This window comes from Ambystoma mexicanum, chromosome 2q (genome assembly GCF_040938575.1).
Source record: "Ambystoma mexicanum isolate Mex_15411 chromosome 2q, UKY_AmexF1_1, whole genome shotgun sequence".
Lineage (NCBI taxonomy): Eukaryota > Metazoa > Chordata > Amphibia > Caudata > Ambystomatidae > Ambystoma > Ambystoma mexicanum.
In genome coordinates this window covers 320,293,072-320,312,604 of record NC_090924.1, presented here as the reverse complement: position 1 = coordinate 320,312,604, position 19,533 = coordinate 320,293,072, and the positions used below count along the sequence as shown (strand labels likewise).

Below are 19,533 nucleotides of genomic sequence, written 5' to 3'. Positions count from 1 at the left end.
TTCGGGTTTTCTGTTTCTATACTTTTATTTTAAAAAGAAACTGTTCCGGAATGGTTTCGTTTTAAAACAAAAGTGTAGGAAAGAGTTGAAACTTGCACTTTCAGTGCACTACACTGGCACTACACTGAACGTTCCCTTAAACAGCAGGTGCAAGTGTTTGGGGGTTTGTATTGTGTGTGAGAGGGGGGTAGTGATGGGGTCCGTGGGGAGTGGGTGCAGACCAGCAGGGAACATAGTTCCACTACTTCTTTTCGTACACTTCGACCACTGGGTATCTGTTTCCATGTCTTTCAGTGGTCATCTTGCAATAAATATGTACTGCCCTGGCTGTTGCTACAGAGCAGTGGAAAACGTTACCTACCAGCTCTGTGTGATTACCTTCTGTGAATGTTAACTTACCATTCACAATTATACATTTTTAACATTTGAACATCTTTCCATGTTGTGCTGTTTGATGGATTGTGTATTTTAGAATTCTGTAATGGTGCCAACAATGTATGTTTTGTAGTTTCCTGTGATGTCATTGTTATGCGAATTATTATTTTTGAAACTTGAAAAATCCTACATCTTTTTGGTTACAGAATGTTGGCAACTATGTGTTTCTAATGACAGCTAAAACATACGAGTTTACCTTTTTGACAGGTGGGCGGGGGTGTATTCGCGAGCCGTGTGCAAATGGGCAGTCTTGTGTGGCTGTGGGCGGAGCATACATCTCAGGGTTTTTGATTTTCAAATGTAGGCAGGTATGCCTTATGCATACCTCTCAGTCTCAAATAGTAGAGTATGTTGTATTGAAATGTAATGATTTTCTGATGGCGAGGTTGGGAATTGGGACCTAACAAGTAAGAACTAATTACTGGGAGCTGAGAAATGTACTGTGCCAGACCATTGAATAAGGTTCACGTAACGTTCGGAAGAATTTGACTTGAGAAGACAATGATACAACAGGCAGGCGGGTACTTCCCTACTTTGAATGTGATAAACCCGAAGAACTTGGAATGTGTATGCCCGAAAAATTATACCATCTTTTAGCACTGTCGTATTTTTGTTGAAATAAAATATACCATTACAGTTATTTTTATTAAAGAGGGTGTTGTAAAGCCTTTCACTAGACAGGAGTTACCGCTTGTCCCGTCTAATATGCAAATGGCCGCCGCTTTGGTACACGGCGCTCTCATTTGCTCAGTCTAGTGTTTTCGTATTACTGGGACCTCTTACGTGCATATGCGTTCACAACTCTCGCGAGATAGCAAAACCTATATAAACCCCGTGCTTCCGCTGCTCTTTCTTCTTATTATTAAGATCACGTAAGTGTGGAGTGCAGAGTTTGGTCGCATGAGAAAAGTCGATTCCATTGGTGCCTTGCTATTGTCCATTCTCTGTTAAGTCGTTATTTGGGGGAGTATTTATTGCGAAGAGGAGCAGGCGACTACGGTGGAATAATAAATAAGCCTGTTTAACGGGCCATCCATGCTTTTGTCTCCAATCTCCGCCCCCGCTAAAAGCCTATCGAGATAATGGGATTTAATTTTCCTAGATTAAAGGCGCCAAAACTCCACTAAAACATTTCGCCTAATGCATTTCTATAGTTGATTTATCGGCTGCCACACAGCTCCCTTGTGCAGAAAAATCATAATATACACGACTAAACACTGGTTTACTAGTTTTAAGTACGATCTAGTCAACATAGCTGGCCACCCACTTTTCCGTATTTGATATGCAATTGGCATTTGTGTATGAGTAATGTCGGAACACTTTGGAAAAAGCCTCTTATTCTGCACGTTGGTTTTCCGTAATGAAATATAACGTTTAGATTGCGCCATGATATCGCGCTCTCTATTCTGTTCGTATGCTATAACCGCGCATGTTTGTTCTTTGGTAGCAAATGGCGGACAACGCCGGTGAAAACAGGGGAGGCTTCCGAGGCGGCTTTGGCGGCAGGGGCCGCGGCCGTGGGAGAGGACGGGGCCGCGGAAGAGGCCGTGGGGCCCGCGGGAAGGCGGATGAGAAGGAGGTAATGTATTCACTTATCCCACAGTAAAGAAAATCGCGTCATTCACGGCAATCCGTCAGACTTGCCACAGAGCACAACAGTAGCGTGATTTATGTGTAATTTCAAGTGCAAAAGTCCGGTTTTTAGACTTTTTTTTTACACCGCACTCAAAAGTGAATGATTCCACACCCATTGTTGTACTGCTCCCCCCACATTCGAACTAATGGTCTGGTTTTAGACCAGTGAAATTTCTGCATGTGCCCGCCTGGCTATGTAATAACCATCTTGTCCTCGGACAATAACTACCCACTGAACTCAACTGACTAGACCATTCGGCGGCATCGTGTCGACTACTAGATTCGAATACGTAGACCTGAAAACTCCACCCATCTAGTAGAGGGCATATTTTGTATGAAAATTATTACGAAGCTGTTTAAAAGTGCGTCGGAGTAGTTGAAAGTTAGGCAAGGGGGGTTCAAAGTAGTAATGGGGACTAATTTCCGAAAAACAAGTTGAGTACACATTGCACTATTAATGAAGAATGTTTTTGAATGTGTTCTTAGCATTGGTAGCCTGAAGATGGGTCCTGCTGGCCTTACCTTCTGGGGTCAGACTCTTGGAGGTAATGTGTCTAGCAAATTAGGTTCGGGAGAGATCAGGTAGTCTTCATAGCAAGGTATCTGCTAATACTTTTTTGTATAGGTGGGTCTCAAGTCCCTTTTTAAAGTGAAAGGGTAGATTCAGTTAGACTCCTTACAGCGTTAGATATTACACATTTTTTAGGTATTGTCTTCACCCACATGACAAATCTCTTGACTGGGTGGTGGGAGGAATTATTCGACTGTGGCTTAGTTTCTGGTCCAGTTACGTGGAATGGGTACTTGAGGCTCATACTTTGAAACTTGGATGCAATATATTTCGAGTAGCAGTGAGGTTGTGGGGTGCGATTCTAGCTCTATGAAAGCTGTTGGTCATCCAGTCGGGCCATACAAAAGGTCTTGGTGTTCATTCCTTGCTGATTTAGCGATGGTGGCAATGGTCCAGTTTCCTGGCGATTTGAATGGTAGAGCTGAGTGGGTTGGCGATTGGATGATTTTGGTTTTGCTGCAACTTAAGTCAGATACTGATTGATATCCATACTCTGATCCACTGCAAACATTTTGATTTCTGAGGAACAGCAGAACCGAATTGGCTGTCAAATAGCATAGACCTAGAAGGCTCCTAGTGTAACATTCATTACCCATTGCTATAGATTGGACTTCTTACAACCCATTCCAAAGGGGAAGGGGCTGTCCTGAACACAACCAGGAGTGAAATGAACACCATCCAATGCCTATGGGAGGCGCTCAAACAGGAATGCAGGTTTGGATCCTTAGATTGTCTGGGTGACCATCCCTGGGCCAAGCGGGATTGCTGGGGACACTTTTTTTTACTGTTGGTCTTGTCGATGGAGGGCCAAGTGTTGCAGTGGCTGAACCCGTGAGTCAGCCTCACTGTCTTGCCTGACATGCATGTGTATGTAACTAGCTGTAACCGCGCCTTGATGCCCAAGGGTTTTTGTGCACTTTATAGATGTATAAATGAAGTTTGCCTGCATTGGCTCTGCCTTTAAGGCAGGCACTCGCATGGACCCAGCAGCTCCCACGATGAGGGATTCTGAGGACATTGCAGATCAGCGGTGAAGTTCACGCTGATTATGGGGCTGCAGGCCCAGTTTGTGGTGAGACTAAATGCACCGCTCCCCTCACCAGAGGGTTGCAGCTGGAGATGGTCTTGTTCAACAAGTTGGCTGCCGTTAGTCAGTTGACCGTGGGACTGCAACCGACGTAGCAGAGCTCTTGCAGAGGCTGGCCAACCCACTGGATGGTTCCGGGACACCTGTGATTGGAGTGGGATTTCATACTGGTATGAGCTGTCCAATCCTGGTCAGCGGCAAACCCCACATATGCCCAGCAACATTTCCTGACTGAAATGTGGTATGGGGCCCGTCAGTGTTGACCCCTGAATTCCTGCCTGCTTACACGTGCCCCCAAATTCCCTGGGAATTCAAACTTTTTTGAGCATGCCGTATATGGCCTTCTTTTTCTGAGAGGAAGGCGTGGATGAAAATCGGATGGTCCTGACATTTTGATGGTTTAGTGCTCAAATGGCAATATGCAGTAAAACAAAATAAACGTGCACTGAAACCAAAGGTTTGAATATACTTTGCTGCCACTACTAGACTGTCCTAGGCCCAAATATTCCTACAGCATTCACTAAGTGTAAGGTGATGTGTGGCATTAATGCAATGCAAGAATCTCGTACAGGGGCTGAAGCAGGCCTTTTGGTGTGCCCCGTTGCCTGCAGCGGGGTTCGATCAGCGCTGTTCCTTTAACTATATTGTCATCCCAAATACTACATGTAGTTTGGGTTAAATTACATTTAAAGAATACACCGCATCCTCAGTAAATGGACACTCCGCGTTAGCCGAACAATACTCAAAACATAAATAGGTTGACATGTGGGACGCATCCTATTATGTGCAAGTAAAGTTTTCATTAAAGTACACATCTATTTGCGTGGTGTGTACTCGATGTGCTGTCATTCTAACTAGGTTTTGTGTTCGTGATGAAAATATAATTCAAGGATCACACAGCGCTGATGGATCACTGTGCTGAAACGTTGCACCACACATGGTTAGTCTACTGGCAATGGTAACCTTATGAGCTGACCAATGCCCCAAAAAATAGGTGGGTACACTAGAGGGGCAGCCCAAAATGGCGGAACCTAAGGCCGAGGTAAGCAATGCGTTGCAGACGGGGGTAGCCGCCTAATAAAGTTGGAACATATAATTTATGTTTGATTCTATTGGAATCGGTGGTGTATACAAAAGTTCACCTATGATTAATCCTAGTGATTTAAACTAAAACCCCCTTAGGGGTAGGTATGCTGTTATTGTAAGAAACCAGTTATTAGGGAGGTGCAGTTTTTATTATTGCACTCCACTTTCTTTATCAAAACAGAAACCAAAGTACAGTGTCCGGGTACAATGAAAAAGGAAAAGAAAGGGGTTACAAAGTTCAGGCAGTAATAGAGCAAAAGTCTCAGGCCAGTTGTGTGCAGAAGGAATACAGTAACCAAAAAGCAAAAATAACAAGATTACAGTAGTGAACTTTTTACCAAGACTCTGTGGAGCAGTCTGAGGATTGGTCACTTATAGATCTAAATACCAGTGTACTTCTTTATACGACTCAATGACGTTTCAAGGAAAACTGCTCCTGACCTATATGTAAATGTACACCATGTACTAACACATCGATCTGCCACGCTTTATTCCTGTTGCAGAATTCCCCGAATGGGAAAATTATTTTATTATGTTACTAAAGCAAATGTCTGTGTTTTTGGTATAAAAAAAAACTACCATTTAAATAATATTGTTATACAGAGTCTTGGTAAAAAGTTCACTCACTACTGTAATGTGTTTTTTGCTTTCTGGGTTACTGTATTCCTTCTGCACACAGAACTGGCCTGAGACTTTTGCTCTATTACTGACTGAACTTTTTAACCCTTTTCTTTTGCTTTTTCATTGTACCAGGACACTGTTTGTTTTGATAAAGTGGAGTCCAATAATAAAAAAAACTGCACCTCCCTAATAACTGGTTTCTTGCAATAACATGGAGCATGCCCACCCCAAGGGTTTTTTTAGTTTACATCACTAGGATGAATCATAGGTGAACTTTTGTATACACCACCGATTCCAATAGAATCAAACACATATATAAATTATAATATGTTCCAAAAAATAGGTGAGCAAGGAAGTAAAAACCGGACTCCCTTCAGTAAATGCAGAGGTCAAGCCATAACAAATAGCTGGGGGTTGTCATTGATATTACTGGAAGGAAAGTTGCAAAAAGAGGTTTGGGCAAAGGGCCCCTCTACATAGTGGAACCGCCTGAAATCCATCAAGGAAACTTGGTTAATCTTCAGGAACACTAATGCAAATTCTCAAAGCCTTGTCTGGGTCAAATGCTGCTTTCAAATTGGCCCAGGCCTTTTACCTTGGGGAAGCCAAGCCAGCACCTGGAAATCCCTGTAAACTCTTCCCTTCATACAGGCTTTCAGTCTTAAATTCCAAGGTTGGACCCTGAAGATTGACCTCAGTATTCTTATGGACTGGACCCTATTAATGCAGCACTTGCATGGCTTATGGGTGTGCAATTTTATCCCCAACCAGGGCGCCTTGCCCATCGGTGGACTCATGTGGAGCTCACTTCTCTCCTGTATTTGGACGCAGAGCTGTTCTGAGCTGTGAACATGCATGGGTTCCTTGGTTTCTGTGTAGTGGGGCAGTTTGGAGGTACCTGCACTCCACAAAGGCCACTTGCTCAGAAGGTACCACTGGAGTCTGCAACTGTCCCAGTCGACGTGCATGCCATGCAGGGGGCTTTGAGAGAAGGCAGTGTCCACTCTTGCCTCTGAAAACCCGACCAGATTGTTTCAGTATATGGCACAGCCACACACGAATCCTGGTTCGAGGGCAGGGGAACATTTTAGTTGAGGGATTAAGTGATAATAGGGGGTTGTCATCTCTTAGGAGGGCGTGGTGAAGGCTTACACATCAGTCACTCCAGCATTCATCACTTTTCTGAGGCCGCTGTATCTTATCTCCCCTTCTCGTTTTACTCATCCTTTTTATTGGGGTGCTGTCTGTCCTAAAGAGGAAGTCCTCTGATTTCCATTCATCCTGTGGCAGCAAGGCAGAGCGTTTTAATGGGGGTTGTACTGGCAGTTGCCCTCACTCAGATAGTGACCGTGTTGTCTTGCACAGGGTTCGTAATTGGACCAACAATGCCTGGATGGATGTCAGTACTATTTCTAAATCCTGGATGGTCGGCCCTGTGGGGGCAGGAGTCGTAGTTAATGGGACATAAGGGGGGGGGGCTGGTGCGGTGACAGGTGGCACACTTCACCTGGTACGTACCCTGGGTTAGCATATCCCTCTGCGGATCTTGAGCAATGGGTAGGGTAGATTTTCTTAGGCTCTTCAGTCCCCTTTCTCCCCCCCACATCCTCACTTGGTATTACCGGGAGCCCTGCCTCCTTTTCCTTTGTAGTGGGTTTCCTCAAACATTCTCCACAGATCTAGCAACCTCTCGTCTACTTTGGAGCAGCTTCCCCTTATATTTTGCCATTAAATAAGTTGCTACATGGTCCACTATCCCCTTATCAAAAGACCCTTCAGGCCAGGCATGAGATCCCTCCCCTTTTGTTTCTACTATCCGCTGACTATGGTACTTTATTCGATCACTGTACAAGGGGAGGTGCTTACAAATGGGAGTGGGGTATTACAAGGGGAGGTGCTTACAAATGTGAGTGGGGTATTCTCCTGCCCCTTCTCGCCTTACCTCTTTAGATCTTAATCTCTGGTATAACGATTCATTACTTACGCATTGTCAGGACAGACACAAAAACATCAACCGTTGAACTTTGACAAAACGGACCAACACATGATGTAACACTGAACAACAAAACATAAACCTTAAAACATCCTTATACCCTGAACCCCCTTCTCGTTAGGCCCTAACCCCCTTGTCACGCATTCAACATTCACATCACCTCAGCTCCCTCTGGGCCCATCTCCACAAATGTATAAGCACTAAAATAAAACTCATACAACAAGCTAAAACAATAACCACTACTTATTCCCGAGCCTACTAATTATGACGCTCCTACTTTTATCCTTTTTTCCACTTTACTCGAACTGTTTGTGACAGTGCACTGCGGAAGCGCCTTCTACCCCTTTGCAGAGCCTGTTTCTCTATTTTTCAACATATTCTTCCGTATAAAAAACAATGGCCATAAAGAGCGCTTATTTACGTAATCATCCATACCCTGATCATGCGTGTTACCTTCCCTTATATGCCAAAAAAGGTTCCCTTTTTTTCCCTTGCAATTAACTCACATGCCTGTGTTCTGTCAAGAGCCTCAGTTCGTGGTCTATCCACAACGCCTGGGCCTCCCTCTCATGACCCGGCTCAAGCGAGAAGTTGGGTATCCTCTTCTGCGTACGTGTTTTGTTTGGGGATTGGTCAGCTGTAGGTGGGGGGCGGCCCTTCCAGGGAAGCTCTGGATCTCGCCACAAGTACGGCGGTATCTCGAGGAATATCACACGCAAGAGGGGTCACCAAATGGAAGGCTTACACCCTGCAGCGCATGTATACCAGAGACCAAATAATGGTGATTCCCTTCTAGGGAATGAGACCAGGAGAATAATTGAAAGTAATAAATTTATATAAAATGAATGCAAGCCAAGGACTCTACTGCCGGAGAGCGCTCTGCCAAATAATACACGGGCATTACTTTAAAGGGACACATCAAGTTTAAAATGGGGTACAAATCATGGCAATTGATTGGGGGAAGGCCTATGCCATACTTCGTATGGGGGAGGTTGGATGCTAATTGGACGTTGCTCCCCATTGCTCCAGGAACATGTGGGTCTGCTGGGCTCACCTCTGGTGTGGAAGCCAGGTCAGCGGAGCGCAACATTTCTATCTGAGCTAAGACCACATGAACTGATGGCAGACAAATGACAAGCATACAAGTTTGGCATGAATGTGGGTACTATCAGAACCCATTGGCAGATATATCTTATTTCCAGCCCCTGTAACCGGGCGTTGATATAACGGTGCCCCAGACCAAGGTGTCTGCCCCGTGGGTTTTGATCTACCTGATGACTCATGATATGGATGGACATGTTAGTCTTTGACGGATATATTGGTACATAAGATTAGGGCTCTGGTGGCCGTCCAAGCGGTCAGATGTATATGTATATCGAAGAGCTGAGGGGAAAGGGACCAGTGGCCTGGTGGGGGTCGAGGGAGCACAGGCAGGTTAGTGGAGACGGATGTGCACATGGGCTGGGGCCTGCTCTGGTCTCACAGTTCGGTCTACTCATCTGACCTGGGATATTGCTGGATGTTGCAACAATGAATAGCTGGACTTCCGTGAGAACAGGGCATGTGCTGAGCTGGCAGGAGGCAGAGTAGGCCTGGGCTGTATGTGCTAGGCACTGGGCAGAGGAGAGGCATTTGAGATCATTCTCGAACCTAGTAAAAGATGGCGTTTGGTGTCACAATGTCTTTTGGGTATCAATACAGGCATGGTAAGTTGTTTACGAACATTGGTACGAATGGACAGGAGGGTGGTAGTGTCTCCCCTATGGCATACACAGGGTCTATTCGGCACAGGAATTGTAAGGGGGGGTGGAAAGACCACCTCTCCCCCAACAGTGGGACTAAACTTGGTTCCTCATGGACGTTACCCAAGTAAGAAATATTGCAGCGAGACTGCCAGATGTGGTGGTAATTTTAAGATGGCTGGCTGATGCTTTTACGTGGAACGTGTTAACATGTGGTGGCATGGGGGTGGGGGGGTGTAAGTGCAACTTTGCATTTGACGGAATTTCTGAGTTGAGGTCAGGCGAGTAAGAGGAATGGAGTGCATGGGGATGAGTAGCTAAAGGCAAAGTGGGGTATCCCGACAGGAAAAAACATCTGGTTTAACAGTGGATTAAGTCACCGTAAATGTCTCAATTAGAAGTGCAGTGTAAACTGCACACTGTTTACACATTATGTAGTATCCATGTTAACTCATTTTGTTAGAGCTGAGACACACTTCGCTGTATCCTAGCACTTGTGTAGGTTTCACATTTATTCATTGCAATGAAATGTCTAGTATTTAGAAATATTTGAACAAAAGTGCATGTAAAACATTGTCTAGTTTGGCACTTGGGCTAATTGGGGGGGGCGAGGGGGGCAACCAGACTTGTAGGTTCTGGCTGGTGTGGTCCATCCGTTTCATGCCAGATAAGCCAACTTCCCCAGTCTTCTTTTAGCAAAAGGAAAGGACCCAGCACTGCCTGTAATAAAATATTGCCAACTACAAAAATGTCTTATTTTGTTTTGTTTTCTTAGTGGGTTCCTGTAACGAAGCTTGGCCGACTTGTCAAGGACATGAAGATAAAGTCTCTCGAGGAGATCTATCTCTTTTCCCTCCCAATCAAGGTAGATATTGTCATGTGCAAATAACCTCCCGATTTTGTTTCTAGAGCAGGTTTTTTTTGCTTTGCATGTGCAGGGTGGAGGGGTGTGAACTTGTGGGCGTTTGTCTCCCGATGGGGGAGAGGAATATGACCAGAGTCGTGCAAATTCTGCTGTCTTTGTAGCCAGTTTTGGGCACAGATATGTAGGCATTAGTCTTTTGGGATGACATGTATCTTTCTTTCCTCACAGGAGTCGGAGATAATTGATTTCTTCCTGGCCTCCTCTCTAAAGGATGAGGTACTCAAGATCATGCCTGTCCAGAAACAGACCAGGGCCGGGCAACGTACCAGGTTTAAGGTAACTGTCAGATGCGGCTCGAGTATTAGCTTTCATTGCTCCAGTATGAAGAACGGAAAGCTGATGGTCAATGATTAAATGTTTAAAGGCACTGCTGGTTCTGGCTGTTTGTGATGAAAGGCCTATGGGCAAATGTAATTTCTAGCCCTGGTTTTGTGTGATTTATTGGTTAGTGCAAACATTATAAGACTGACTGATTGGCATTGGTTTCTCCAACCTTGAATACTTGGCAGTTCATCAGCAATACTGGTTGGGGTGGGGGCGGGCATCAAGGTGCTCCCTTTCCCAATTATAATGCACCATCTTTCCCTGAGTCAGGACCATGGCTTTGAACTTTGCTCTCTTGTATCTTCTAAGAAATTGAGGGGGTGAAGGCCTATCTGTCTGGTTTTAATGATTAGCCGATCTCCAACTATTAGTCATGCGGGAGACCACGTTCTGAAATATACGGTATGACTTACTCTGATTTGAGTCCATATTAATAGATGTCCTTACAGTTCATGGCTACTGGAGACTTGTTCGAGATACTTTTCTTTCGCTATTCAGCCCTAATTAATTAGCACTGTTTATTTTATAAAGTGTCTTGCTCTTGGAATCTGCAGTGCTAGTCCAAGCCTTCCTTTTCCACCATAACCCTGGTAGGAGTTGCACAGCTAATATCCGGTTTCGCTCAGATATGTGCTTTGACTAATGCAGCAAATCTACTTTGTGCAGCTTCAAGGTTTCATTCACTTGAACATGGCTGTCCACAAAATGTCTGCTTCTTACTGTTTTATGTATTAGCTTTAATTCCAGCTTATATATTGAGCATGTTTTCTAGTCTATTCAATGCAGGAACATTCTTTGTGTCCAAATGCCATCGGACCAGTGTCCGTGTGACACTTCCTCGTTCAAGGCCAAGTAGGGTTGTCTCACTGAGTACACTCTTTCGTACCTGCAGTATGGCAACGGAGAGGGGACTGACACCGCAATTGGTGATCTTCTCATTCCTATGGTATAGAGACGGGACCGGCCGCCGCCATGACTAATTTGTCTCTCCACTGCTTATCCAGGCCCTTGATTTAGTCTTGTTACTGCAAATCAATGTAGGGCGACTCAGCCATGCTATTCCCTTTTGGGGTCCTGGGTCTAGATGTAGCACAAGATTTGGAATGTGCACAAGCTGCATTTTGTGTCCAACAAGGGTCCACTAATGAAGGGTGAAGCCCCACTTCTCACCCTTCTGCATTCAAAAGTTTGCCACCTTGATTTTGGCAGCATCCTTTACTGCACATGGTGGTAATGCGAGCAGTGTGTGGCCTTGTGGATGAGGGCTGTGTGGGACTGACCGTTACCTACTTCCTTTGAGTACTTCTGAACTGAAAGGGCATAGAAGATCCTAGCCAAATTTGTGGTGGCAGAAAAATACAATGTGTGCCAACTCTTGGGGTTGGGTCTCTGCACCCTTTCCAACGGCCTATATACATCTGCTAACAAACTTTCAAATGTGCCCATTACTTGCTTGGGCGAGTTATCCTGTACTTAATGTATTCATTTCTTACAAGAGCATGTCTGAATGGCCCAGGCTCGCTGGCATGGGGAAACGTGTGCGCTCCACAAGACTGTCAGGGCTTTAAGCTAATTATTCTGGCCGATCAGCGACCACTTGGTGTATATGTACCATCTATGTTTAGTGAAAAACCCCTAATCTGCATTTTACAGAATGCTTCCGGTACACCTCTGGAAAACCTGTGTATCCCGAATAAGTAAAATGCTTTGAAGCGGCTTGTTGCAGTCGTTCAGGTGGTATTTATGTGCTAGTGTTAAAAAAATGCAGTATTTTGTATATGTGAACAAAATAGACTAAGCATTTCCTATTGGTTTTCAAGGCCAATTCAGTCCCGTCCTGTTGATGCCTGCCCCCGCAGTCTCCCTATTCCACAGCGACTCACGGCAGTCTCATTTATATTAAATGTCTTGCCTTTCCTTATTGCTAACTCTCCAATTGTGTATGGCTTTACAAATATCTACAAAAAAGTAGATTGCATAACACTAAAATTGCCATTAAAACCCAACCATCATCGTTGCATGTACGAATCACTAACGTCACTAATACAAAACGTATTCACAAATAAAGTCCCTTGCTCTGCCTGGCTAACAAATCTATTTTCTGATTAGTGCTGATTCTCCCCTGCCATGCTGTCTCAGTGGCTGTCAATCCTCCTTTCCATCACCTGTTAATCCCTCTGCATAGTTGGGTCTCTAGCCTGGCTGACTTCAATTTCCTTCCTGCCTTCTGTTGAGTTTCCTGGTTGTCTCAATTTCTGCTTTGCTTCGAACGCTCAATCCTTTTTACTTTGCTGTTTCCCTCCATGTCCTTGATCGTGTCTTTTGCATGCGCAGACCTGAATAAACGTTGTTACCTCCTGAAAATTGCTGTTGTGCATCTGTACTATAGTATAACTCTAAAGCGCTCAATTTAATTGTATACCTCTAAAGGATTCTGTTGCTTTCAGCTAGGTCTGGTCTGCACTCAATCGGGGGAGACTCCCACCCCCGGCCAGTTGGCATTGCCACAATAGTGTTTTCCATTATGCAGCAACTCATTTCTGCAGGAAGGATTTTCTCAGTTATTTAAGGCGGGGACTAAATCCAATATAGGCATTCTCTCAGCTCTGCTCAACTACGCCTGGATTAAGTGGTGTATTTGTCTTAACATGGGAGAGAAAGTAACGGGCCCTGTAATGCACGACGGGTTGGTCCTCTGAGTGGCCTTTCTGATCCTCTGAAGCCCTACATGCAGTAAACTAGAATGTGTGCAATTCTTGTACCGAGTTGGCAATGTAGCATTTCTAATCGAGATCGATTTAGTGCCCGTTACGTTACCCAGAGAACTTGGATAGGGCTTTTGTGAGTTGTAATGGAGAATTCTTGAAACGAGTGAAGACTATCCGTTGATTTGCTTTCTTGGACAAAAGCAGATTTGATGGGTACACTTACAGCTGTTGACCTTTACAGCTCCAATCTACAGAGCACTGTAGACAACTATGGTAAGTTGATATGTTGGTAAAATGCCATGTGGCTCTGCCATGCCCTTTTTTAGATGGTCTTTCATTTATGCATTATTTGGATTCGGATTGAAGATTGAAAAGGATATATTTAATTGCATAGTGCATTCATATTTTTGCTTTGGCTGTGCCAATTACACAAAGTCCTGATCTGTTCAATTTCCCAGCTCATTATTCCTTTTTCACATTCTAGGCTTTTGTTGCCATTGGGGACTATAACGGCCATGTTGGGCTTGGGGTAAAATGCTCCAAGGAGGTTGCGACTGCTATTCGTGGCGCCATCATTCTGGCAAAGTTGTCCATTGTGCCAGTAAGGCGAGGTTACTGGGGTAACAAAATTGGCAAGCCCCACACTGTGCCTTGCAAGGTAAGACCAAATGGTATCTGAATTGTGACTGGTGTTACTGCTAGAAATGTGCAGCAACCGGAAACCTTACTAGCAATACTGCAGGTTTAATTATTTGCATCCTTGCTGATCTCCATATGCAGAGTTCTCATTTAAATTAACTTTTCCAAATTTTTGAAGCCTGACGAACTGTCACTGCAAGTTGCCCTCGGATAGTGTGACCAGACGATGTTAAATGCTTTGGGTTAGGACTCTATTTATGGGCAGTGTCGGTATGGTGGGAAAATGTCCTGTAGTGGCAGGAAACATTCCTTTAAATTTGAGGCTTATTTCAGCCCTGTCGTGCTCTTCGCTGCTTGATCAATGTCTTTGGAGTTTCCAAAATGGGTCTTTTACTTGAGGCTAATCGTGCACATTTAATCTAGTTATCTAGTTTGGCATGATGCCTTAACAAGATGAGCTGAGGATAGCTGGTGCTCCACACATGTCTATAGTTTAGTTTTCTGTCTCAGCTGGCAATGCTATTAAATAACTTCTGCTCCCTGTTTAGGTGACTGGTCGCTGTGGTTCAGTTCTTGTGCGTCTGATTCCTGCACCCCGTGGTACTGGCATTGTGTCGGCACCTGTTCCCAAGAAACTATTGATGATGGCTGGTATTGACGACTGTTACACTTCAGCAAGGGGCTGCACGGCCACACTGGGCAATTTCGGTGAGTTTTTGACCTTCAGTTAAATGGTGTCAAAGCACTCTTTGTAGCCCTAAATCTGCCAGTAGTATTGCTTTTGGGTACTCTGATGTATGCACCAGTTTAATAGATTTCTCTTTATAGCAAAGGCCACTTTTGATGCCATCTCAAAGACTTACAGCTACTTGACTCCAGATCTTTGGAAGGAGACAGTTTTCACCAAGTCTCCATACCAGGTGGGATGCTTTTGCATTTGTTTCTTGTAAGCTGACATTGTCTTGACTTCTCAACGCAACAGTGGTTTCACTTGAAGGATCACAAAGTGATGAGGCAACTGTTACGAGCCAGATTTGGTTAAAGTGAATCTGTGGGATGACTTGTATGCTTTGCTGTGCCAACCGCCAGCAGTTTTTCAGATTGAGTCGTAGATTGCCAATGCTACAATCACCTGTCGTGTCCCGCAGGGTTCCAGCATCTCTCCAGTGATCCATCTATACATGGAGCCGCTGGGGGCTCTCCTAGTCACACAATATCCACCAATATGCTGACGACACAGCTATAATTGACTCCAAGGATGACCACAGCCTTTAACATGCCTCTCTAATTCAGTCTTGGATGTCCAATGCATACTTAAAAGCTCAACCCCTTCCCCCAAGAAAAATTCCTACTCCTCACCAACAGACGTACAGACTTGGCTATCAACCATGAACTTTGAGAGCTTCACACCAAGCTCACCTTCTGCGCCTAGTCCCTCGGGTTCCACATAGACTAGCACACTCCTGTGGAAAGTTAAGCTTGCCCTTCCTCATCTGCTTTAGATCCACTGTACAATGCAGATACGACTACATTACCTGAGCGCACCCATTGACCTTCACTGGCTCCCACTTCATGCACAAATTGCCTTTTTGTCTTGCTGCGTCATCTATGATGCAGTCGCCCTAGTCACCGAGCTACCTATCAAACCTCATCTCTGGACAGGGCACCACCACAAGACTGGACAAGTGCAGACTTGAAATCCACTGCTGCAAAAAGGAAAGCGCCCAAAAACAACCTCCTCCCCGTCAGCATTAGACTCGCTCCTACAATTCAGAAAAGAACTTGCGAATTGAGACCCACCTCTTAAAAGTAGTCTCTGCTCAAACACCTACGCCATCACAGTAACACTGCACACCTCATTGCTAGACTGTCCGCCCTCCCCCAATACCCTGTACGGCTGTGCCCCACCTCTGCCGTATCTGTTCTATTACCTCTTTACAGTTGTGCCCATCCCCCACTCTGTTCTGTTACCGAAGCATTCTGTTATGCATCTGTACCGTTTTATACCTCTGTAAAGCATTCTGTTCTCGAAGCTAGGTCCAGGTCCGTGCTCAATCTCAGCCACAGTTTGCATTGCGACAATAGACTGCTTTAACAGTATGCAGCCACTCATTTTTATGGGATTGTGACTTGAAGACTGGGGCAAACCAATTTAGGTATTCTCTCAGCTCTGCTCAACTACACCTGGATTAAGTGGTGCATTTGTCTTAACATGGGAGAGAAAGTAACGGGCCCTATAATGCACGACAGGCTGGTCCTCATAATGGCCTTTCTGTTCCTCTGTGAAGCCCTACATGTAGATGGCCACGATGTGTGCAGTAAAATTCTTGTGTCAAATGTTGCCCACAGCACTTGGATAGGCCTTTTGTAAGTTACTAATGGCAGTGAGTGAATCGACTATCGGCTTGTTTTGCTGTAAATGTGCAAGGAATTAAGGGAGCTTGGAATTGAATGCTTTTAAGACTATTTCAATCCATTTCATATTACTGAAGTAATTGGGTACCTTGCAAGTTCTAACCAGTATGTTCCTTTCCTTTTTAGGAGTACACTGACCACTTGGCTAAGACCCACACCAGAGTGTCTGTGCAGAACAGCCAGGCAGCAGCTGTACCCGGTGCTACCCCAACATAACCTGTTTATGCCAGAAAATAAAAATGGTTAAACATTGAATGGATTTATTTGGTAATTCTTGCAGACCTTTGTTTTGGAAAGTACGTTTCTGCGGGGAAATTTTGCCATCCAGGCATTTCATGTATGTAATGTGGCTGTTTGTGGTAGGAGAGGCAAGGGCAGATGGCTTAGTCTGTAGCGAAATGGGTTGAGAATTGCTGGTGTGTGATGCTGTTGGATGGTTTTGTGCAATGTAACGGCTTCTAGCGGGTGTTGCACTACAAACTATTGCACTACAAACTAGCTCGGTTAAGGTGGGAAGTTGTGGGGGAGGGGGGCAGGTTAAAGGTATCCAAACTAGTATAGTTATGGCCCCTTGAATTAGTGCAATAGCCTCTTTTGGCACGGGTAGTGGATGCTAAAGCCAACTCGGTGCTGATCATTTGTTGCAAGGGTGACAGACACAGCTGCTAAATTTTGAGGCTGAACGAGTCAAGCTTCAACAATGGCAGTAAATGGCCCAAGGCTGGGGACATCACCTCCAACCATTATGTAAGTCTGGCTGGCCTACATTACAGCTTTTCACTCTGGGAAAGGACATGGACTCTGCCGGGGCTCCCTGGAACCGCTGCTGGGCTTGGAGGATGGTCACACCACATGCGAGACAGCCACTTAAGGCCAGGGATATCACCCCCGACCATCCTGGAGCTCCAGCTTATAGAATTTACCTCCAGGAAGAAAACCTGACCCTGCCGGGGCTGCCACTGGCCTTGGGGACAAGGAATCGCATTGGAGAAACAAATTCCCATGGACGGGGACAGCACCCCGAACCGTCCTGGATTTCTGGCTGGGCTGCATTACAAGGTTTCCCTCTGGGGAGGGATTGGCACACTGCCAGGGCTACCTGTTGGGGCAAGCTATAAAATGGCCCAGCCTGAACTCCAGGGCGGTTAGTGGTGATGTCCCGGCCTTGGGCATTCATTTCCCATGTGGGTCCACCATCCCCAAGCACAGCGCCAGTCCCAGGCAGCCCCGGCAAGGATCCCTTTCCTGGAGGGAGAAGCTGTAACGCAGGCTATCCACAGCTCCAGTAAGGTGGGGGGTTGGGGTGGTGTCCCTGGGCTTGGGTGGCTGTCTCCCATATGGGGGGACCGTCCTGAAGCGTAGCAGCAGTTCCTGGGAGCCCCAGCAGTGTCCCCATTCCTCCCCTGAGGGAAAATCTTTAATGCAGCCAAGCCATAGGTGCAACTTGGGCTGGGACGGTCAACCCACATGGGAGACGGCCACCGAAAACCAGGGACATAACCCCAACTATCTAGCTCTGGCTGGCTTGTTTTACAGCTTCTCCCCGCAGACCCTGCTGGGGCTCCCTGGAACTGCCACTGTGCTCTTGGGCTGGTCGACCCACATGGGAGACTGCTGCCCAAGGCAGGGCACATCACCCCATACCATCCTGGAGCTCTGGCTGGCCTGTGATACAGCTCCCACAGGTAGCCCTGGAAGTATGCTCCCCGGTGGGAAAAGTTGTAGCCCAGCCAGAACTCCAGGATGGAGGTGATGTTCATGGGCTACTGTCTCAAGCACAGCGGTAGTCGGGAGCCCTGGCAGGGTTCATCTTTTCCCAGAGGGAAAAGTTGTACTGCAGGCCAGCCAAAGCTCCAGGATTGTCTGGGGTTATGCCCATCTATTTGTGGGGAAAGGGCCACCCCCTTTCCATTGAAGTTACTTGGTGGTCTTCTGTGTCCCCACCCCAGTGAACACAAATGTACCCCTTCCTAAAGATTGCACTATCAATCTGCTCCCAGGGAGGGCTACATGATATTCCATCCATTTGGGTAGGGCTAGAGGGCCACCCCTTTCTTAACAAACTTCCATGGTGGTTTTAGTTTGACCCCACAACCCTACCAAAGTTTGTTTTGGCCCTTCCCTAGGGGCAGATGGGCAACACACCATCATGCTAGTCATGCTACAGTGAAGAATATACAGGCTGCTACACCAAAACATCAGTCTAGCGAGGTGTAACACTACTTATGCTTGCTTTTTTAAAGATGCAGAGTAAGCCATGCCACAGTAAGCAATGGCTAGATTGACTGTTCCAAAATGCCACTCTAGCCAGGGAATGACAGACATGAACTTGCCTTTGACTGCATGTTTTATTGGTATTTTTGGGCAATGAAGGATGGGGCAAAAATGTGCCAGTGATCCCACGTCTCCCAGGGCCTTACACACACATGCATCCCCTTTCACCCACCATCTCTCACCCATACATCTCACACTGGATTCACCACAAAGGCGCACAAAAACTCCACCCAGAACATTTAAACACTCACTACCACATGCTCACCCACCACTCACACCTTCGCTTACATGCACTCATTGCATTCTCTACACAGGCACCCACCCGGAACATTCAAAAGGGAGGATGGCACAGCGGCAACGTGCACGCCTTGGAAGCAAGACGACACGAAGCAACACAGGTTCGATCCCCGGGTCCGTGGATAGAAACATCTGGGTGTAAGCCCGTTATAAATACGCAACTAAGAGAAAAACAATTGCGCAACTACAAACCAAACAATTCCTGTAACAGCGCCTTGATGCCTGTCGGCTTTGTGAGCGCTTTAAAAAAAATGTAAAATAAAAACACAATCACATTCATACTCCCACCAGTCAATCATACACCTTTAACTCCAACCATTGCATTTTCTACCCAGGCACACACCCATCCACTTACTGCGTTCTCTGCACAGGCACACATCACTTCACATTACCCCACCCTTTACATACATCTGACATGCAGTACACACAACACACAATTACAAACGAACAAAAAGCCTTAACTTTTTCTTGCAGCTTCGGTCAGTCCTTCCTGGCCTCCTTGGCTCCTCCGTGCTTCTCAAACAGGGACCAGGAAGCTACAAGAGCTTGTACAAGAGTATGTTAGCAGCAAAGAAGGCCACATGTCCGGTCAGCTCCAACCCCTACTGAGTGCCTCTCCAGCCTTCCCCCTGATGGGCGAGGACTGGGCTGGAAACCCACATGACCTGGTCTGGCGGGTGCCCCTGTGCCCCAGGAGAGCCTGCTATAACAGGAGCACTTTATGGGGAGGTTTTTTTTTAATAAATTCAATTTGGGGTCGCAAGGGAGTTTCAGGGGTTGC

General features: G+C 45.9%; 1 protein-coding gene and 2 non-coding genes across 3 annotated transcripts; all 3 read left to right on the top strand.

The window, feature by feature from the left end:
• The first annotated feature begins 1,858 nt into the window (after positions 1 to 1,858).
• Positions 1,859 to 16,436, top strand: RPS2 (ribosomal protein S2). The gene is made up of 7 exons (XM_069647301.1): positions 1,859 to 2,014; positions 9,946 to 10,035; positions 10,264 to 10,371; positions 13,612 to 13,785; positions 14,315 to 14,474; positions 14,595 to 14,686; positions 16,308 to 16,436. The coding sequence occupies exons 1-7, from the start codon at positions 1,886 to 1,888 to the stop codon at positions 16,395 to 16,397; spliced, it is 843 nt and encodes a 280-aa protein (XP_069503402.1). The 5' UTR covers positions 1,859 to 1,885; the 3' UTR covers positions 16,398 to 16,436.
• LOC138570860 (small nucleolar RNA SNORA64/SNORA10 family) lies at positions 13,014 to 13,151 on the top strand. Its single transcript, XR_011303880.1, has one exon. It is a non-coding gene; the product is annotated as a small nucleolar RNA SNORA64/SNORA10 family (small nucleolar RNA).
• LOC138570859 (small nucleolar RNA SNORA64/SNORA10 family) lies at positions 15,925 to 16,064 on the top strand. Its single transcript, XR_011303879.1, has one exon. It is a non-coding gene; the product is annotated as a small nucleolar RNA SNORA64/SNORA10 family (small nucleolar RNA).
• Positions 16,437 to 19,533: the final 3,097 nt, after the last annotated feature.

Excerpts from the sequence above, each read along its gene's own strand:
- RPS2 (XM_069647301.1), top strand. The coding sequence starts at position 1,886 with ATGGCGGACAACGCCGGTGAAAACAGGGGAGGCTTCCGAGGCGGCTTT. Across the intron at positions 2,015-9,945 it reads GGAAGGCGGATGAGAAGGAG|TGGGTTCCTGTAACGAAGCT; the intron begins GTAATGTATTCA and ends TTGTTTTCTTAG. Across the intron at positions 14,475-14,594 it reads GGCCACACTGGGCAATTTCG|CAAAGGCCACTTTTGATGCC; the intron begins GTGAGTTTTTGA and ends TTCTCTTTATAG.